Below are 22,902 nucleotides of genomic sequence, written 5' to 3' on the forward strand. Positions count from 1 at the left end.
TATCATATAGGATGCAATTTATGAAGCATTATTCTGTCCTCTATGTTTATTTGCGATTGCTGTGCCGCTAGCCAAATGTGCATTTCCCATCACCAGAAAGGTGATGTGAAGTATTCCCTGGTGAAAGAGGACACTTCCATCCAGCTTGAAAATTTCTAAAAAACAATAAGACATGAGAGTATTTTATCGCTGCCTGAAAAAGAGAGAAGCTGAGGGAGTGAGAGTGATTGTGAGAGAAATGTACCTCTGTGATTAAACCCTCATTGCTCTAATAGAAACCAGGTGCTGGACAGTGCAAATGTTTTCCCATGCATTTTTGTGGGCAATGCAGCCTTAACAGATTGAAACCTGACAGCATTACATGCTTTGTCATTCAATGAAACAATGGGCACTTACGCTTGTCATGCCAATTTTACTTTCTTTAAGCTTCTTTATACCAGCTTTGACCCCTGCAAACCCTCATTTCTATAGAAGTTTCATGACACTGAAGCAAATGGTTTTTATTATTTACCTCACATACAAGTACAAAAAGTCAAGTTATGTAACCACATAACTGCTGCAGTGGGAAGATTTGGATAAACATGCATCTGTAACCCAGAAAATCTGAACAGAAATTACAAAATTATTCATTTAATGACTTAATAATAATTCTATAAATAGTAGGAGCCATGACTTTACAACAACAGAATTAGTGGCCACTTTAATGGGATGGAACCCACATCAGCCCCTTCGTCCCCAGCCCACAATCTAAGCTCACACATACACCACATGTGTGGCTCTTCTGGAAAAATGAACTCAACTTGGGAATATATGGTCAGGAAATTTATAGCACATGCCTGGGACGAGCCCTGAGGGGCCAGAGTGGAGGTGGAGGGGAGATCCCTCGTTGCTCCGCGAGCCTTGTTTCCATTAGGCTGGGAAGAGCAATCTCCCAGACTATTCAAGGGGGCCTAGTGTAAGACCTCCTGGCCAACAACATGACCCAACTGCAAAGGAGAAATCTGTTTCCTCACATCTGGGATTTTCCCACTGCAGCTAAGGGGCAGCATTCCACAGCAGTCACCAGACGTGGACACAGGCAACACACTCAGACACTCAAATTCTGGATTTAAGTGCACAAATAAATATGTTTATTTGAATGTGTTTATGAAAGAAAGATAGTAGACAAAAACTATACTCGCAACTGTGTCAATTATTCAGTGAATTGGGGGGAAAAGGAGACATTAAAAGCTGCACAACCAAAACAAACAAATGGGTGAGTCAGCAGAGGGAAAACAATCTCAGGCTGATTGATATTTCCTCTCCTCGCATCTGCTCTTGCTTCCAACGCCAAGTGCCCAGAGGCTAAGTCCTGTCTATTCAAAAATGATTCCTGCTCCAATAGTGCACATCTTCACTGTTTGGGTGTTTTCTTCTTTAGGGTAAGGGAGCAGGGTGTGTGTTTACCGCTCAGGTGATTCATGCTGGAAGAGCTTAGAACCTTTTGGCTGTGCTTCCTTTATCACAGCATGGAACAGCTGGAAATTAAAGATAAATATATTTCTTGTTCTCTGTTAGACTGTTAAATTTTGTGTTAACTTTCAGCCCTTGTCTCGGTAAACTGCACGTGACGAGCAGAAAGCAAGGCGCTTGACTCGGCTTAACCCCGACCCTTCCTGAAAAGTCACAGGATCAAATAGAACAGGTTCTCCAGACGTGTGTGTGTGTGTTCTGTCCTCCAAGCTGCATTTTAACCTGAGGTCAGAACAAGTGGGGCTGAAAATAGTAACATGCTGATCCACAGGTGACGCATGCTGAAGCCCCCCCCCCGAATCAGTTTGTTTTCATTGCCTCTCATGCCGTTTTGGGGTCTTCTTGGCTGTAGATACATTTAGTTTTGCACAGAGCAAATACAAAACAGACCCTTCATTAATATTCTCCCCTCTGCTCCACATTGTTTTGATGTTCACATATCTCACTGTGTGACCTTAATAATGTGTAAATGGGGTCTATGGCCCTATTCAAACGCATTAATGTTAGCTCGGCGTGGTAAGGGCAAACTGAGGTCAGCAGAGGCTCCTTCTTGTAGGTAACTGTCAGACTCGTGTGTGTTTATACTGGTATTAAACCTGTTATAACAGAAATCAGAGCTGGTGCCTAAGAAATGAATTCAGCTGCTATGATATCACCATGCTTAGGTTACACTGTGCCTGAGTGGGCACACAACAATAGGTGGAAATTCCTGAAATAATTATGGCAGGATGATCAGTGGGGCTCCTGTCTTGGAGGCAGAAGCAGCAGCTCAGCAGAATCATGTTTATTCTGTAGAAGAACTGAAGCCATTTTTATACAAACGGAGGAGGTCTCACTCAGTAAGCTGTAAAATAGAAGACAACACAATTTGCATGTAATATTAAAGTGATAATTCTATTAATAGGTATTAAATGGGTTCTTGTCAATCATGTCTTATAAGCCTGGATACGAACAGAGTACTGCTGCAAATAAAACCTTTGCAGTGCAATTAAAGTTTCATAAAAAAAGACGCATCATGTCAACTAATGTATTTCATGAAGTGATATTATTGTAAAACTGTTCACTGCAGACAATTTGAACTGACTGCAATGCTGTTTTTTTATTAATTTGATGAAGTGTGAGGCTGAACTGTAGAATGTGATTGCTCCGTTTTGAATTGTGTCATTTGAGAGCCACTGGTGTGTGTGTGTGTGTGTGTATGTGTGTGTGTGTGTGTGTGTGTGTGGTGGAGTGTGAAGGGGTTTGTAGCTTGTGATGCTTTCAGGTGCTCCGAGAAGATTGTGTTGGAATTGTCAGAAGTGCTGCTGGTCAAAAAAAAAAAAAAAAAAAAAGCAACAACGGGAACTCTTTCCTGTTTGTTGTTTTTGATTCTGTTATCATGTGCTTCAGAGCTGAGCACCACCAGCAGATTGAAGGGGAAAATGGCATTGGACACAGCATCAATGTCTTCGTATCCTACCTCACAGTGTTATACATGCTTATTTAGTTTTAACTGCAGTCTTTCAGCTTGAAGGGCATTAAATGGAAAGGCTTCTTTAAGGTTTACTTTTTGGATATAGTGCTTTGGATTGGTTGTGCTTCTCAAATTGGTTCTTTTACAGAGAATGTGTGTTCTGGGGGATATTTAAAAGCATCGTGTATTTTCAAAACTACCAAACACAAGTGTGTCGGGTAAAACCGCATGTGCATAGTTGTTCAGGAGAGTTTCTAAACATACCATACTTCTGAAAATCCCCTGAGACTTGTAATGTGCCCCGACAAATATCCTCTTACCTTACAATAACATTTCATGGTTATGGAAACCTCCAGGAAATGTTCTCTTGGGAACTTGGTTTTGTTTAAGATAAATCATCATGCAGGACCCATTAATCACATAAACCATGACCAAGTGTTATAGAGAACTGAACAGTGTCGGATATTAAATGTGAACTTAACTTCACAAACGCTTTTACACGACATATATAAAAAGGATGGTAGTAGAATCTGTTCCTCTGAGCTCTCTTTTCTTCGCGGACAGTCGTCTGTAGCTTTGGGTGGGTAATATGTGCTGGTAATCTCCATATTTCCTGCGGTACGTGAAGGTATCACGGCTGCGGAGCGCTCGCTGTGCCCGGATCCCTTCAATCACACACACACATACACACGCACACAGTCACGTACACACATATATGGTGTTAAGCGTGAAAGTCAGTTGTTGCTTTACTATCACTCTGTTACTTGTTTTATTATTTTACTCTTTTGAACCCAGAGGAATATATTTATTTCCTCCCTGAAAATGTTCACAACTTTGGGGTCAGGGTCGCAGTAGAAGGAAAACTTGTAACCGGGAACAGGAAAGGTGAAGTGAACATAACGGGTTTGTGTGGGACGAGGAGATTTCGTTCTTAGCTATGTCCAAGTCGTGGATTTGCGATGACATCTGAAAGAAACTCAGCGAAACTGAACCTCCGGCGGTCGTTCAGCGAACAGCTGCGGAGCTCCACGTCCAAAGCCTGGGATTTACTCTGGGGGAATGTCAGGGAGCGGAGGCTGGCAGGTCGGTAACCCGCTGCAGAAGTGCACGACACAACAAAAACTCCATGCAAATCACCGTCTTCTTGCATAATTATTTAACATTTGGGACGCTGCTACGTTTCGTGCTATGCACTAACTTAGGTGTCAAAAGCGGCATTTGTGGAGAAATAAAAGAAGGTTTTACATTTTTCTTAATGTGGCAGGAGTTTTTTTTCCTATTGTGACACATTTATTGCTGTTATTGAGTTGGATAGATATTGAATGTGCACGCGTCCGGGTGCGTGTTAAAATGAAAATGAGACCCGTTAAGTTATAATCGGGTGTCAGTGACCTTAGCGAACTAAAATTACACCCATGTTAACAACAGTATAATCAGGTTCTAACATTTTGCCCACGTGTAGGGAATCCTTATTCATCACTAGGACTATTTTTAATACACACTCTCCTTTATTAATAACCACCAGCCTGGTGCCGGCGCATGGTGGCGCTGACGGGTCATTTTTGCGCTGTAAAATGGAAAATCTGTGAAAGAAGAGAGAGTGGACACTATATTTCCATTTCCTTTGTATTGTATGTGGGGTAAGTTTGGTGTAACATTAACGCAGATGCAAATGGTTTCTTTTTATCTGCTCAGCAGAGACATGCCATTTTTTACCTCTTAGTTATACTTTATGATTTATGGAGTGTGGAAAGTTACTGTATTGCAGCTACTTGTCAGTCACTGTCTTTAAGATCATGGCTGGATAAATGAAATATCTTTCAATTCAGTCGTATTGTGTTTCTTTGTGGTCATATTGTGTTCATTTTGAGGCATTCTGTGCCAGTTTTTGGTGGTTTTGTGTTATTTTTGTTGGGGGCCTGTGCCCACTAGGTGCCTCCAATTATTTATCCATGCTTGAGACACTATAAGCAAGTGAATGCTATGTTGACTGATAAGAATTCCTGGCTATGAATATCCAATGCTATACAAACAGTTTCCACTGAAACAATCTATTCATATTTGCTTTAAAATCTCCTTGGCACCCTGTGAGGACAAGATGTGTCAAAGGCTTTGTTCAGTCGCACAACATTTAATTAAAATCTTTCGCCCATGCCTCTTCAAAAAAATCATGCTTCCTGCATAATGTGTATGAAATTACGCACAAGCTAGAATCATCCATTTGATGCAGCTATTTTTCCTTGTGAATTAGAATATTTCATTCTACAAAGGTTAGATTTGGCTTCAACGAATCTCAGGTAACCAGAAAGAAAATATGTGATGCGTTGCACAATGTGGAAAAATGTGTAATGCTTTTGAGAGGAACTCTGCCAACACTGAACATTTACCATTTACTGGTGCAATGATTCTGTCAAAGGAGCTGGGAGTCATTTGTGCACTAACTTACGTTTAACACTAGGTGCAGTGAACTGACCACAGCAGCTACTCGAGTGGAAATGTCCATTGACTAACCACGCAGCTCTGTCTAAAAGTCATTCAAATAATAACTAGCTTTTTTAGGTGAGAACATATTTTGTCCCACTTGTGTCTTTTCTTTGTTTAACGGGATTCAAAGCTGCAGTTCAACTTTCACATGAGGTCATGTGCTTTGTGCAGTGTGCTCGGCTCAGCTGTGCAGTCCACTGGGACACATCACAGATGCAGCAGCTGGGTCCTGTCCTCTGTGCATATTTGACACATTAATCTTGCATTCTCTTCCATATACAGTATGTATCTCAGTGATGTGTGCCATGCATCTGGTAGTCTCTGCATGCCAGAGGCCTTAAGCTCCTTAAATGCAAAACGAACAATTGGGGGACGTAAGTTTTACTTTTTTCTATTATGCAATTTTTTGATCATGCATGCAAAGGTAGCAGAAAACTGAACAGGTATGAGCCCTAAACTAATAAAAAATGTAGACCAGGTGTAGCAGCACCCTGATTAACTAATTTCTAGTTCTAGATCACAGTTGGATTTAGCCTGATGATTGGCAGCAAAATCATTGCAGCTGTTTCAGAAAGTTGGTTTTCAAAGACCTGCAAACAGTCTTCATGGACATTAAAGCACAGACTCCCGACTGGACTGAGAAAATGTAGCCTGCAGTGATAATGTCGTTTAAGTTTTGAGAATTTAAACTGTGTCTTTTCCCTGCTGCTGTGTCAAAGGCCACTCCACAGTAAGCAAATACTTATAAAGAAACAATAATTTTTCCCTCCCCTTGTGTAAAATTAATAAAAACATAGATATGCATTAAAACTTTTTACATTGTAAATGTTTGACCTCTTCAGACTGTCTAACGTGTCCATCTCTGATATGTGCTTGAGTTTGATGCTGAAAACCTGCCTGTTTCAGAAGCTGCTTTCTGATTCCTTGGTAGAGATATGTATAAACATATGTACATAAACACATATGTGTCTCACATTTATGCTGTTTGTATGAGAAAAGCTATGAAGCGAAGCAGTTTTTTGGCATGTTTGCATAACTCAAATAACTATAACAATATTTTAATATAAAAAACATGACTTTGTTTTCAAAGTACAGTTGTGTGGGATTTTAGTCTGTTAACGCTGCACAGACACAGTCATAAGGGTGTTTTTCGTTTTTTCTTACTAAAAAGTAACTTATAATATACAGGTTAGAAGCTTGAATATGAAGTTTGACATGCCTCTGTTTTGGGGAAAACCCACAGGCTTCAGGCAGCTGCTCGGCAGGAGCTTATTCCTAAAGATAAGATTAAGATGAATAACAGTGCATGCAGTCTTACTAAAAGACCAGTGGGTTGAAACATCTGCAGTTAAACACCTTCCACTCCACTAAATGATGCTATGAAGAGCTCCCCCTTCCACTAGAGCTTTAAAGCTGCATCAGGTTACCTGAACTGGTCCTGCAGTAATAAAATGCGATTTGCTCCCAGACCTGAGCTCAGAATTCAGACATTCGGTGGCTCACGAGGTGGAAATCTTCAGTCACTCTGCGGCTATTCTTAAGACTTAACCACAGGAAACATAACCGCACCAAAGCCAAGACTGCCCAGTGTAGATTACACGTGTCTGCCGTCGAATCCAACCACATTATAGCAGTGTCTAAACCCCATTCAGCTGCCTCGGTGCTCATCATCTGTGGGCCATGCGCTTTGACTTCATGATTCAGAAAACAAGTTTCCCTTTTCTAATCACACCTGGGTGGAGTTGAGGGCTGCAGCTGAGGATAAACGCAAAACGATGTACATTAAAAACCTGCAGTAGAGCTTTGGCTTCTTTTGTCATCATAAGTCGATCACAATGACGCCATTACAGAACAATAAAATCCACTTTGTCAAGCTGGACAGCATTTCACAGAGCCTTGGCATGTGCTTGTGTGTGTAATGTGAGTCTGGATTCTTCTTGTCATACTGTATAGTATTTGAGCTCTGAAACCCAGACAGAGGCATGTTTGAACAAGTTTGATAAGGGCTGGAGTCACAGGGCACGCTGCAGTCATTTCGTCGTGGCATGCAGCACAAAGTTAAACACAAGGACGTCCAAAGAGAACACTGGGGATGTCATAGCTTTTCTCAACCCCCGCTGAGGTATTAGAGTGCGGACGGAGACAAAAACACTATTAATCTCATTCATTATTATGTTCCTTAGCCGAGGTTCTGTAATGTGATACGTATGATGCCTTTGGTGAATTTATTTGTCTAGACAAGGCGGAAGGAGGAAAGCACAGAAATGTGTTGGGGAGCTCACACTGTTTCTGACAGGCTGCCACTCTTTTGCATATCTGACACCTTTAGCAATTATTCTACAGTATGAATGAACACAGGTGTGTGTGTGTGTGTGTGTTTGTGTGTGTGTGTGTGTGTGTGTGTGTGTGTGTGTGTGTAAGAAGTGAGTCACCACCAAGTGAAATCATCTGAATAGTGTTACACCATCACCTCAAATAAGCAACAGTCAGGTATTAAAATAGCTCCATCAGAGTGTGTGGGTAGGCCCGTTAAAGCCAGGAATAGTTTACAAAAACGCGCAGCGGAATTTGATGCGTGCCGCTGAATTGTGGTCTTTGTGAGCTTAAGTTAAGGTGGGTTTTACCAGCCAAGGGGGGAAACAGACAGGGGCTGTGTTTGACTTGGTTGCTTGCCCATTTGTGCTCTTTTCACATATATGGCACCATAGCTATACTACAAAGACAAGTCTGTATGTTGAAGCCAGGATGGTTACGAGGAGAGTGGCAGGGTCCTGATTGCCACTGGGTGGGTCTGTTTGTGCAGATGTGGACTTTATTTAAGGTGCACGGGGATTACATGATGCAAACCTGGCGATGAATTTAAGATCAAAAAAGTTACGTTTTTCATTTCGGGTTTCGGGTCTTAAATACATATTACATTATAATTGTATGTTGTTTGTTGAGTATTCAAATAGTGAAAAAATGGCAAAATTGTAGAAAATGTATCTGTCTCCTTTAAAGTCGGACTCAGAGACAGTGCCATCAGTGGTGCAGAGATACAGTATTCACTTCTAGAATATGTTGAGTGAGGCTCGTCCTTCTAACCAACACCAAAAGTTTCTGCTTTATCGGTAAGTGTTGCAGCATTGCTATTTATTGTATTTTGATAAGGACTGATACCCCAAGTGTAGCAGATGGTCGAAGTGCATAGTAGAGCAGAAAAAGGACAAGCTGTGCAGAGCAAAGTAGTAGTAGTAGTTTATTGAAAACACATATTTATTAGACAAAGTCATGTCACTAAACTTCAACTGAAGTCAGTAAACCTGGACTCCAATCATTAAATAAAGGTGTGGTTTAGAACTACCTTGACAATCAAAAACAGTTTGTTGTTCACAAGCAGCATCAGCTATGTATGGAGATGTATGGAGATTGTGTTAAATTAAAACATTGCCAAAGTTATTGTTTCTCTCCCTGTTGCTGGTAATGGAAAAGGATGTTGCACAAAGTATTATAACAAAAATGTGGAATAGCTTCAGAAAAAGATAAGGAATTGTGTAAGAGGCTGACTAAGCTTCCAAAACATCTGAGAAAACAAAAGATGAGTTATTCATTTGACAGTTGCTATGGTTTTATGTGCTAGTTGTTATTTTTGTACCAGATCACAGGCATCGTTTTACTTATTTTGGTAACAGGTTTTAAGCATTATTTCTCTTTAGACGTTCTTCAGTCTAAAGCCAAATCTTTTTCCAAAGTCACAGTGTGATTGATGTCCGTCACTCCAGCACACTAGCTTCTTGTTGACTAAATGAAACTTTATAATACAAAAAGAAATATGTGGTTCCTTTTGTGTTGAGCGAGGATGTAAGTCAACCGTATGTATTGAATTTTCTTTTGTACCTGAAGAGCTGACGAAGCCTGCTGAGAGGCCTTCCTGTGGCTGGAAGTAGAGGCTTTTGTGGTAGGGGGGTGTGAAAGCAGAAATTAGCATTCTGCAACCTAGAGAACCACTTCTTTCTCTCAGTCACTCTCCTCTTTAGTTTCTATGAGGTGGCAAACACAGACTTTCTCTGCCCAGTAAACTTGGCACCTGTGTGACCAGTAACAGCAGCATGGTTGTTCTGGTGCAGGGCGGGTCCAAAAACCACTATTTTTGTAATCCCTCCCACACCCGCTTTCTTCCACTGCTGTTCTTCTTACTCAGCTTATAGGCATTCCAGTGGTATTTATATTTCCCTCCAGAGCAGGGAGAGGTTGACAAGCGCTCACACAGAGACTGGATTCAGACCAGCAAGGTGGGCAGTACTCCTACTGCTTCCTTGCTATTGGCCTCTTCTGTGGTCACATGACCTGGAGAAATAGACTGAAGTGTTGGCACTCCTCTCCCTAGGCTCTGCTCTCAGCTCACTTCAGGCTTTTTACGCCTGCATGTAAAGTTTTCTGCTTGTGGGAGAGTGTGTGGGGGTGTATCAGCCAGCAGACAAGGGCCTGTTTGGGATACAGTGTTTTAGTAATGTTTCAGGAGCTCCCAGAGTCCACAGGTAGCGAGTGTCTGGGGAGTATGACCCCAGAGACTCAGGATATCTACCTGAGAATGGACCATCTCCGGAGACGCTCTGGGTACAGGCTGGGCAGGATCATTGCCAGGCAGCAACTACTAAAAAAGATTGCTGGAGGTAAGAGCTTGGATTGAGGTGACAGTTTAGGTTTTGGTCTTTTGGTTGGAAATGAGCCGTTTTTATCTGTGGCTGAACAGCCAGCTGTTCAAAATAATTCTTCACTGTCCTTTCTTTCCAGGTTTGCTTGAAATAAAGGCTAAGCAAGGTGGTAGCCAAAACATTTAGTTAATAAGTTATGAGATGTACATGTGAATGTAAGCGTATGAATGTTGGTTGATCTGGTGGCAAATGAGTAAAGGAATTGTTTTTTTTGTTTGCGGTTATCTTTATCATGTAGCTTCATATCTTCGGCTTTATTCTTTGTTTGCTTGTTTCCAGATAAAGTTGGAATTGGTAGCAGAGGGTGTTGCAAACTTGACCTTCACCCAATCGAGGGTGTAGCAGTGATGCATAAGGAGAGTTATAGTTAATTTAACTAACTGATACGTGACAAGCTATATGATCAGTTATGTAAAAAGCGGCAAGCCCACAGTGTAAACAAGATATATCAATGACTTGTTTGCTTGACAGTTTTAAAAGCCCTCATCTTGGACTGCTGAACGTGGCCAGGGAGAGTGAAATAATGGTGCTGTGCTGTGACCTTTCATTCAGCTTTCTCCAGGGCCTGTAACCTTTGCTTCTGGTTTTACCTTGAGATTTAATGTCAGTCAAAGGAGGGTATGTCAGTCACAGCGCAGGGCGTGCAGACAAAGCGTAATAATACCCGTTCCCTCCCTAAGAGTGAGCAACCTGATGCAGATCAAAGGGTGGCTGCATTTCATAAAGGACTGAACGTAATCAGTAAGAATCTTGAGGTGTCTTATGGCAACGTGCAGCATAGCTCTGCTCTCAGTCACACAAGAGCGTGATGCAAATCAGCCCCCATGTGTGGGTACGATTCCCTGTATCAACACAGAGAGACGTGTTTTGTGATTATGATGACGTGAAAGATACAGAGCCTTCACTGTTGGATTGATGTGTGTACGGATGCTTGTTTTCAGGGGGAAATCTTCACAATCTGATGTTTTGAGGCAAGTGCAATCATGTAAACTGGCATGTGATTACAGACTTTTGGTTTAACAGCAAACCAACAATTCAGGTCACAATAAATAATGTAATATACATATAAAGACATTGTTGTATATATGTAAAACAAAATCCTGACAGAATTGATGCAAATTTAAAAAACAACAACAATCTGTTCAAAAGAAGCTGTGTGTGCTGACATGTGTTGCATTCAGCCAGAGTGTGGAAGTGTTAAACTGTTAGAAAATGCACCCACATTAACAAGAAACAAAGGCTGTTCACAGCAAATGTTAACTTTCCAGTGATTTATGCCAATACTAACGTTCCTTATGTGATGGATAATACAGTAACCTGCCAAGTATCTGTTGGTATGAAGATTAGGCAAAACTAAAAGTGTAAGACACTTGTTATGCTTTTCATCTGTTTCATTGGCTGCTGTAAGTGCTGTGATTGTGCAGTCCAGAGCAATCTTCTCACCTAACTTTGGCAGTTGTAGTTTTACTGTCTGATTTGCCTCAAATGTCCTAATTGAGCTAATTTCTTGCAGGGTGGAAGTTTCTTTATTTTCCCCAGCAGAGCAGTGAGAGCAGAGCTTAGTCCTATTTGGTCCTATTAGTCCCTTTTCATACCTCATGTCTCACCTGTTCCAAACGTGAACAGTAACAGCCTGCAGCAGCCTGTTTTAATGCACTGTGTGAGAACTGCCGGATTGATCTCCATGCATTGCAGTGGCTCCTGCATTCCATCTGGACTGTCCTGGTGTTGACATAGCAAGTTGAAAGTGAGTGCGGGCAGAGTTGCTCATGTCTTGTTTCAGGCCAAATTCCAGTGCAGCCTGCAGGGTCTTAGTCATGTTTCCGATTTGATGGCATTTCAAAAGTGTGTGGGTTCCGTTTCAGTCTGATGTGATGTGATCTACTCTCACCAGACCTGCCTGAAGAATCACTTGTCCCTATTGTTCAAAACTGTGACTATTACATCTCATCAGCAGAATGAATGAAAATAAATGCACAGCTCTGTGATTTAAAAAAGCAGGCATTTGCAGAGTGGGATTCTTTAAGCTGTGGGGGAATGTGTCTCCCTTCCTGAAAATATTCTTTGGATTTTGGAGGAGTACTTGCATACTTCATCCATCTGGAAGGGCTACTGCAGCTCTCTGCGCGGTCTTGATTCCTCCCTGCCGGACCATCTGGCATACATATTTTCTGCATCTGTTGTTAGTACTCATGCATCACAAAAAGAAATGCTATATTTGGGTGTGAAGCCTGCATTTACACATATTTTTATGCTATTGCACACACATCATCACCACCACCACCACCATCATAGTGAAAAGTGTAGAGAAAACCTTTTAAATTTTTTTTTATCTTTCCAGCATATGGTTGTCCATATGTCTGTTATAACCAATATATATTTACACCAACCAGGCCTCATGACAGAGATATTTTGACATTTTAACAAATGTCAGAATGTAGTTGAATCATCTTCATGTGGCCACATATAGTTTGTAGTTCACAAATTAATTGCATTAGATGATTTCACTTGTTTCCCTGTGCAGCAAGCTGGATTGTTGTGGAAAAAACAAACTGTTCTCTGATTGTTCAGACCATTTTAGGCTGTGGACGTGTTCCCATGGAAATGTCTTGGAAACTTCAGTGTAATTTTGGTGGAAACCATTAGCGGCTGAAAGTCACAGTGTGACTAAAAGCTCTCTCGCTGTGTGTGTTTGGTTCTTTGCCTCATTGAGGAGCTTTTGTGTTTCGAACAAGAAGCTCTGTCCAGTGTGACCCCTCGATGGCCCTCCCTCATGCCTTATTAACCTTGGTGCAGCCAGCGGGCTCCAATCTCGGCACTGGAAAGGCTGTTAATGCATTCTGGCCTGGTTGAGGACGTTGCGTGTCTCTTGTCAGTACACACAAGTTAGTGTGTACAGAAGCTATCTGTGGCCCGGACTTACAAAGCATGCCATTTAGTGGGCTCTCATCGCTGAAAGGTGAACGTGCTTTCAGCCATATTTGTTCTGCTGCTCGCTTGTATCAGTGTTCATACTAGTTCTTGGCCACATCGCTGTATGACTGTATGTTCACGATGTGTTGTGTATTGTTTGCATTTTTCAACTGGCACATTTTGTAGTATAAACACAAAGCACTTCATTTAAGTTTTACCACATCAGAACCTTGACACCACATTAGAGACTCCTCACCAGACTGATGTCCAGTAAAATGCACTTTTCTACTGAAAAAAACTAATACACAGTTAAAAATCAGAGAGACATATTCCTGGATTTTAAAACGTTATTAGCTCATGATACCAGTAATACTTTTTTGTGTCTGGTGGTCGATTTGGTAAAAGGATTGTATTATTTTCAAATTGCAGATCTGGACTGTTTGTACTTTGTTAACTTGCAAAAAAAATGTTTTAACTAACCAGCTAACTAATAAGGTCATATTTTTTTGCTCTATGACTATGGGATGGATAATTATTAGAAAGCTCTGAGAAAAATGGTTTGCTTTGTTCTGTCTTTTGCGAACTTGTAACAGTAAGAAGGCCTCTCAAGGCAAGGAATCTAGTTAGACTCTGCCCTCTCCAGAGCAGTGAATTATTCATCAGTGGTTTGCTACATCATGTGTCACGTCTAATCATCTGTCGTCAACAAATGTAACAAATGCTTTCATGATAAGTGCTAAAATATATGTTTACAAACTTGGTTCAAATGAACCCAGATTATCTTTAATTCATAGATCTTTCTGCTGTAGACATGATTGTTATGCAGATTTTGTTTGCTACCCTTAAAGCAGTAAATAATAGTGACCGGGAGCCCAAAGCAATTATGGCCATGTGATTAGCTGGTCGTCTGCATTCAGCGCTGCTATCATCACACTTCAAATGATTAAATCTGTGGTGTGCACTCTTTTTTTGTTTTTAAATGACATAATTATTCCGCTGAGCAGGTACTAAGTATGTATCAATAAATAAGGAAACAATGCCACATCAGGGATTATTGGCTCAGCCGTAGCATTACTGCGTCCTAAATCCAAACTATGTTCTAATTGTAATCAACATTGCATGAGTTTACACTAGGAAACTGAAACCAGCCAATATTCAAACTAAATATTCTGACAAAATGTTTAGCTTTCACTTTTGAAGTTTCCTTTGCAGCGACGATCCGTTTTGATTGATGACCAACATGGTACATAATGTTTTTCCTGTTATGGGCTTATGTCTTGTTTACTTACAAATACACTTAAGAATTAGTTTTGATAATTGTGATAGTTGTGAAATTTTTAATATCTTACAATTCCGCTTTGCTGAGCAGGTGAAAAAGAAGAAAATCAGATACGTATTTAGCTAGATCACACATCAGATCACAAATCTCGCTTGTCTACAGCTCTGATTCTTACTGCACATGCCACAATTCACTAGTTACTGCTTCTGACATCAAAATGTCAACATTGTCTGTTGTAGCGCTCAATTTCCACATTGCTGATAAAGAACTTCTGTAAAGCTGGCTCCTATGCGGAACAAGCGTAGTTTTCAGTGACAGGTGCCACATGTTCAAGGCTAATCATTTACCAGAAGCAGATTTCAAAAATGCCTCAGCTGCACTGTAACAGCAATGGAAAGTCACATATTAACAGAACCACGATGGAAAACTTCTCCTGTTTCCAGGTCTTTTACATTCCACTGAATGCTAAAAGGCTAAGAATGAGAAAATGCTAATTGATTCGAAAGGACTTGACCTGCATACAGTGCTTAGTACAGCTATGTTTGATCTTAATAATATTTTCTTTGTTGTAAGACATTTTGAGATGAGCCTTAAGGAGAATTTCAAAACCACAACATAATTGAGTGGAGAGATATTTAAATTCTAAAATGTTATTTAATAGATGGATGCTTTGCAAAAGGACACAACTATTCATACGCTCATATTCATCTGCATGTAAACAATGGCTGAGTTCAGCACTTAGGTGCCCTCTTTTGGTAAAAATGACCATTACATCTCATTAACTGGACATGTAGCTAGACCACAGTCAAACGGTCGCTGTCTTTCCACTTTATAGGCCTTTCAGACAAGGGTGAGTGTCGGAACACAGCCGGTCAATGCCTTCCCACACATGACAAATGACCCTACATTATTTTTATGGATGCTTTGTGTGTGTGGGTGGGAGATTGTATGTGAATTCCCTGATAAAGAAGAACAATCAGTTAACTCGGTCTGTGCTTAGCCTTCCTGGTAGGCTATACTGCACCTCATCATAGACAACAGTACTGGGGACTCAAATCTGCTGCACGAGTGCCGCAAGGCTCTTCATGCAGCCTGCTGGCCGATCGCTTTGATGTCATTAATTGGGACCGGTGTCCCCATGGATGGTTACGTGCTTATATTGTGGAGGTCCTGAGAAGGTTTTCTCATGATAGGGGCCCTTGTTCTGACATTGGCCCCCTCTTCACCCTTTGACTCTCAGAGGCCATTCCCAGAGAAGTAGGGAACCCCACTTAGTCCCCTCTGGGATCCAGCCAAAAATGAGAGGAGGTGGACCTAAGATTTGACTTTAGAGGAGTTTCTTCCCTTCTTTCACACATAACCTGTATTTTATAGAGCCAAGGTCACACTCATCTGAGAGGATGCCAGCACTTAGTAAACATGTGTTTATAACTTTCCAGCCAGAGGTTTCCATGCTGAGTCCAAATTTTAGCCCAGCTGACTGAGTGTTTGTCAGTAATTCACAGTCATTCCCCTTCAGTTGTGTTATGTGACACTCTCAAAAAGCCAAATTACAGTGTTTATATAGGCTATCACAAGGAAAAAAGAATTACAGTCGCACAACCATATATTATGAATCGGCAAACAGCATAACACGACAAGGCATGCAACCTGTGAGCTTTACATAAAACAAGATTTGTATGTAGTACAAATCAGGATGTGCACACCTATACGAGCTTGGGAATTTGAGGGGGGCTGTGAGGGACCTGGCAAGAGGGAGGAGGAGACATACTGAGAGATTGAGAGGAAGTCAAGGAAGAAGACAGTGAGATAAGGAAGAGTAGTGGGGAGCAGTTAGTTGGGACAAAGTCAGTCTAAGTTTAATAATCTTTTTCTGAGGTTCCAGAAAGACATTCAAGCCAGAAACAACAATAGATAATATTTAGATAAATTATCATTTCTGAAAGAAGAAATCTGCTCTATCAGTTGTTTTTTTATCCTGCACTGTTTCAAACAACACGGATTGAACAGTCCTGACTGCTCTGCACAGATTTACTCTGGGTTGAAGAATGAAATCTCCAAAAAAGCCCTGTTGATGTTTTTAAACCCTAACAAAGCCTCTGAGATAGTTGTCAGAACACTTTAACATGCATGGGAACGTGGCTGTGGTCCAGTTGCTGGAAGTTGCTGCATTATGTATTTCACAGAAGGCTCGGCTGATTACTTTCTGCTGCTGGCAGTAAAACTGAGGTACTCAGGGATGTGAAAATCACTTGGATCTTTAGTTTTTCCTAGAGATTCAGGGTCAGAGTGACTTTTTCTTGGAAAGGACACTTCTCTTCAAGCGTCTGTGGGAAGTCATGTATCCTGTATCGTGACCAAAGGGGAAGCAGGAGGACACCTGTCTGTGAAGCTGGAGTACACTCAACACTGCCCCGAGTTTTCGCTGTTTGCTAAGCAACCCTGAGGATTCAACATGTGGCTGTGAGAACATGAGTAAATGTGAGCCGGTGTAACGAGTTGGATGAAAACACTGCAGAGTTAACAGTTTGAACTTTGAGGCCTTGGCGCGTTCGGAGGCCACGCAGCCCAAACATCAGGGCCTGTTGTTTGTCTTCTGGCTGTGACACCCAGACACATAGAGTTTGCAGTTTGGTTCTGGGATCATTCGGTTAAAGGCTGTTTTTTGTAAGATATGACATCAACCATCAGATCTTTCCCATTTCTCTCCCATACAATAATCACATACAGTATAATGCCTGCTGTTGAAAACAACTTGAAGTGATTTTCCATAATTTAAAAATGGTTACAGCATCATGCCGACCCTGCATGGTTTTATTAAGTACTTTCAAGTCACCCTGTTGATTTTTACTGTGTTGTCATGCAGGACTGTGTAAAAGAAATGAATCATTGTTGGCTGTAATTCTCAGATTGCTGGTACAGCAGCACGTCTGTGAATGAATGTCTAGGTATTTTAATGCTTCCACTGTGCATTGTCTCCTCATTTGTAACACGGAAATGCTCTAAAAGCTGTGACTCGTATTTCTAGACTATAGAGAAGCAGAAAAAGAGAGACAGAGTTGATGGGATTTTATTCTGGAAGATGAAAGAACCTTCTCTCTGGGTGTCCTTCAGAGGTGAAGGAGAGTGTTACCACAGCTGTGCTGCTCTTGTTTAAATTCAATACAGCACCTCAAGAGAAAAACAGCCCAAATGACTTTTGACCCAGCAGGTTTTGGCAATGGTCAACAACAGCAGCTCCCTAGCTCACATAGCCATGTTATTTACTCTCAGAATCAATGAGCTCTTGCTGTGAGTCTGTGTGTCTGCTGTGAAATGAAAGGTGGACCCCAGGCTTTCATCAGTGGAGACCTTAATTGTTAAGATTCTAAATTTATACATTACTACAACAGTATGTTTGCAATCTGTATAAAGAATAAAAAGTATTGAAAGAGTCCTATATGTGCGGTATTTCAAATGTTGGTCTGTATGAAGTGGCCCTTAAATTAATCATAGATGCAGCTTCAAAATGCTAATGACCCTTGGCACTGAGTTTTCCTGATTGGCGCTGTGTTTGTCCCCCAGTCCTCAGGAGGCACTGAGGTCTGCTTTGTACAGTATATCCACTCGTTACTGGAGGCCTGTGGTCTGCTGAAAGGCCGTCTCCACAGGTCACTGCAAGATCACAGGGCAAAAGCAGCTCCAGGATTTGCTAGGTCATTTGTATTTGAGAAAATTTTGTCCTGTGTCTTAGCAACGCGGCCCAGAGCTGATCACTTTAAACCTCCATCTCATGTCGACAGCGGGATAACGACAGGTCCCTGGTGTGCCCCACTGGATCAAATGAGGGGGCTGGGAGTCCGTTGGTGATTCAGAGTAGGCTCTCTGTAATTACATGGCCTGTTGAGCCAGTTGCTCATGTGCCAATCAAAAATAAGTCACATCCACGAAGGTGCTGTGTTGTTATTCACCTTTGTACACTTTTAAAATTGACTATTGTCCTTTGTTTAGACACCCTGTTGGGTCATAGATGATGAAAATGTTGTGGAAGGAAGATGTTCAAATACCAGTCAGTGGCACCTCTGGTATTTTGTGCCGAAGATGTAGGAGTCTCAGGGACATGTAGAGCTTTGTTAATTAAAACGGACTCCTGAAAATAGGAAGCCTTTATTCCCACGACACTGGATGAATTACATGGGGCACTCCAGAATTAACACATGCTGTGCATTCCCAACTCATACTAATAGAGAACTGCTCTCCTGTGTCTCCTCTCTCTAAATTTATTTAAACAACTTTATTGCCCAAGTTGCCTTTGTTGGCAGGGTGGACATTTGTGTTCAGGCTGCATGCCCCTTAGCTCCATCATAAACAACATTTTCAGGAATTAAGTATGAAGAGGCTACAGATGTGGAGGAAAAGACAATCATTTGGAAGCACTGAGATTATCTCAGTGATGCTGGTGCAAACAGTGTCTGATCCATTAGTTGTTGATTCTACAGCTGTATGGCAGATGGGAAGAATTAGCTTTTGTAAATATTTTGTCTTTGCACAGGGGACTTTTCCCTGAAATCAGGAGCTCCAAACGGTGATTCAGGGAATATTGTGAATCCCCTTAATTGTTGTCTTTCGTTTTTGAGACTGGTGAAATGCCAAAGCGGTTGTCACCTGGTCACCTCTCCATGATGCCGTCCGGTTACCGCATCCGCCCACATTGTTAAATTTCAACCTGTGAGACAGTAGGAAATGTTTAGCTATTTTGGACATGTGGTATCAGTTGTTGTGGTTTTTGGACAGACTAGAATAGGGGGCAGTGTGCTTCCCCTGGCAGTCTGTCTAGCCTTGCTTTTACAGTAAGGCTGACTGTTCACTCTGAGTGGGTGTCTGTATGTAATTAGCATCACAAAGGGGAAGAGAGGCCACTCCTCAATGCCTCTCAGCATGATGACACCTCTCTGACAGCCAGCCCACTACTGGATTTTTTTTTTTTTTTCTGTTTTACAGGCTGCTGCTGTCTTTCCCCAGGTGTTTTTGATGCAGACAATCTCCAGGTTATCATCTGTGTGTGTGTGTGTGTGTGTGTGTGTGTGTGTGTGTGTGTGTGGGTGTGTGTGTGTGTGTGTGTGTGTGTGTGTGTGTTTCCACTGATATATTCAGCTGGCTGGTCTGGCTGATTCATTCAGTCATCTCGGCAGCAAAGCTGTGCGGGGGAGGAAAGGACAAATACAGTTGTAAGGGTCTACACAGTTAGTCCGTATAAATTTAAGCAGTTTGTTTTAGAGAGCATTTAAAGCTCTCTTGTATGCTGAGTGTGTTGACTGGTAAATGGTTTAAGGTGACTAAAGGGGATTGCCTTTGTTACGCTGTCTGTGCTCGCAGCTTTAAACCCAGTCCTGGCCCCAGTAGGTCAGAATAGTGTTTTACAAGAGGAAATGGCAGCAACATCACAAAGAGAGGCAGGCACATATGGAATTCTACTTGAGCTATAGGAAATTATGGACCCGGGTGACGTCTTTACATAATCACACAGCCCCAGTAGATTTGAGTGCTGGTCATTTTATCCTCTTTAATGATATATTTTCCTCGTAATTGACTCTTTCACTATTTTTTTTTTTTGTCCTTTCGACTTATCACATGAGTTCAGGGTCACCACAGCAGATCATTGTCCTCTTGATGATTTGGCACAGTTTTTACGCTGGATGCCCTTCCTGACGCTACCCTCCCCAATTTCTACCGGGCTTGGACCGACACTGCACAGCTGGGGAGGGGAATGGGCTGTTAGGGGTTCAGTGTCCTGCCCAGAGACACTTTGACATATAGCTGGGACCTGGGATTGAACCACTTACCCTGTGGTCCTTACCAACTGAACTACAGCCGCCCCCAATTGACTTTTTCACTATACTTTGTTAAATAAGGGAATCTGATTGTAGATTTCAGGGTGTACATACACAAGGAACTCTTTTCAGATATTCTTGAAATAACTTGGATTTGACACAGCAACACTGTCGCTTTGTCGGGTGGCACAGATGACAAAACTCCTCATTCTCTGAATTAACCTCAGACGAAGAGGTTGAAACGGAGGGGAAACAGACAAATATATCATTGGTATGATGTTAGCGCAGAGTCTTGTGAGCCGAGTGCCTCAGCATGACTCACTGCTGCTGATTGGTAACAGTTTATGTCATGGTTTCCCCCTGAATTCAGCTTACAACATTTTTCCATTTGGTTGACCTCCCGGAGCATCTGGACTCTCCAGCACTGTGCTTCCCTGTTATTTATTTAAATGTAACATTTCCCAAGTCCACATTAACACTTTTTAGATGAACTTTTGGTAGATTGTAAAAGCTGATGTTCTGGCCGTAACGACTGAAAACACACGGAATGGTTGTAAACTCTTTACATTTGACTGTGAAACACAAGAAATGTCATAGGATTGAGAGGCAAACCTCACTGTTTGGCTGCAGCTCAGATCTTTGCCAAAAATGTGCTGAGTGGAGTATAAAGGGTCGTCGTGGGCAGAGCTGGGTAGGAGGGTAGGGCACAAGGAGCTGAAGGGGAAGGAGAGAGGGGGTGAACGTTAGAGAGCCTGCCACAGAAAGGGGTGGGTTGAAGGAAAGATTTAGTGTTGGGACAGGCACATGGTGGTTGGGGGTAGATGGAAAGAGAGAGCTGTGGATCTGGAGTTCAGACTGCAAGCTGTGCTCAGAAAGAGTGCAGGAATGTGGCTCGGCGTGGGAATAAAGATGCTCTGACATGTTAAGAGACACTTTTAATTCTTGACGGATATATGAAAGACTTCAGCTGAATGATGAGAATATCCCGTAAGTACACAACGAATTGTAACTGGAAATAAAAGTTAGTAAAAGTTGATTGAAGGATGGCAACGTGCAGACATATTGAGTCTTCCGTGAACGTGATGGCAAAAATGATGATGATAGCTTGATTTTATTCACAATGCGCCTGATTTTTTTATTTATTTTTTTTACAAAAAATATGAAAGGTGGTTTTCTGTCAGACAAGTTGTAGTTCAGGGCAAAGCATGTCATGATTTACAGCCATATTTATAAAACAGTTACAGCCATGCAGCTGACTGTGAACGAATGGAAAAAACTTTTAAAAGTGTCATAATTTTAGCTGGGCTTGTGCCTTCACAGCCCAAGGTCTATCCAAGTGTGCCATGGATTGTTCTGTCATATCTCAGCAATGAATTGCATAACTAAACTAGTGTTCTTTATAGCAAATGCTGCTTGAAGCGATTATAAAGCGAGGAGTCGCCCTCGTCACGGATATTTTAGTTGCACACAGCTTTTGACATTCTGCGCTATTGTGTCCCAGCCAAACTGGGTTCATCTCTTTGTGAAGGTGTAATTTTATACTGTACACAGTTTTAAAGCTATGGGTTGTGGAGAGCAAACACAAGCTCTCATTCTTTGGCAGGGTGCCCACCCGGCCTTTTATCCACGAGAGATTTCCTCAGAGAGAGGATGAGAGGACAGAATGTCTCTGTATCGTGTTACAGAATGCCAAACAGGAGGAATTCCCAGCTCATGTTGCTTGCTCCCATTGGTCCAACCTGCATCTGCGGGACACAACAGGACCTATCAGTATGTGCTGCAGCTGAATAAAACATGCCTGATATTATCCACCTGGGAGGAAAGCCTAGCTGAACAGAAAACCTTTAGGTCCTGGTGATACAGGTGGGAACAGAGCAGAGAGGCAGTGTATGCATGTTGACTCAACTGCTGGTTAAGGGAGTAAACAGTAGATCTTTTTTTGCCATCCAAGGTCACAGGGAAATGTTAATATTTATTCAGTTGTTGATGAGCCCGAAGACCAAAGTCACATTTCATTGATTTCTCAGTGACACAGAAGTGAAGCAGCACAGGTTGGTTCAACAGTTTTGAAAAAAAGGTGATAGCAGTATCTTTGCTGCAAGGTTACGGCCGCGGTAATTACGCAGTATTGTGGGATGAATGACTGGAGTTCATGTTTCATCCGTGGTGTGACAGGCGCAGACAAGGAGTGGAACTGAGACCTCAGATGTGTAGCTGATTGTTAGTTACTAGTGGGTACGGCTTATATGTAACTTGATGTTTACAATGACGCAGGGATTTTCTACAATGTGGAAAGTGGGTTAAATGTGTACGGAGAGTAAGTGGCAGCGAGACCTTTTATCAGCTGTGTCGCCTTTGAGGCAGAGCTGGAATTGGTAAGAACATATTTATATTAAATTTACAGTCTGTGCTGTGTGTTATTACAGTCTAATAGTTATTGAGCACATATGCATTGTGATTTTCAGTGCTCAGTAATGCTGCTGCACACTGACTGACCATAAGTTATGGAAATAACTGTGTAGTTTCCTTTTATGATTCCTCTTCATTTGTTTAGGGCTGCAACAAACATTTTCATCTTCAATTAATCTTGTAATTATTATCCTTAAACTAATCCAACAATTGTTGACTCTAGATTATTATTGTAGAAGATTATGCAGAATGTAAACTGGAACCAGTAAATGTTGTTTTCTTCACTTACTAAGATTGTTGCAGACTCATTTCCTTTCAATAAACTGAACAATTCATTTTTTGTGCTTA

The 22,902-nt window shown here is 41.6% G+C and overlaps 1 protein-coding gene across 6 annotated transcripts in view; it reads left to right on the top strand.

The window, feature by feature from the left end:
- stard13b (StAR related lipid transfer domain containing 13b) overlaps positions 1-22,902 on the top strand; it is a 55,759-nt gene that overhangs the window by 22,803 nt on the left and 10,054 nt on the right. The window contains exon 1 of one of the 6 annotated variants that reach the window (XM_067507684.1): positions 3,652-4,048. The exons of 3 other annotated variants lie outside the window; for them this stretch is intronic. In XM_067507684.1, the coding sequence (XP_067363785.1) occupies positions 3,925-4,048 (124 nt within the window). In that variant the 5' untranslated portion in view covers positions 3,652-3,924. Of the gene's footprint in view, positions 1-3,651; positions 4,049-9,777; positions 10,102-20,942; positions 21,133-22,902 lie in introns of those variants that run through there. 2 more of the 6 variants (XM_067507683.1, XM_067507686.1) reach the window with 2 other exon arrangements.

This window comes from Channa argus, chromosome 6 (assembly GCF_033026475.1).
Source record: "Channa argus isolate prfri chromosome 6, Channa argus male v1.0, whole genome shotgun sequence".
Lineage (NCBI taxonomy): Eukaryota > Metazoa > Chordata > Actinopteri > Anabantiformes > Channidae > Channa > Channa argus.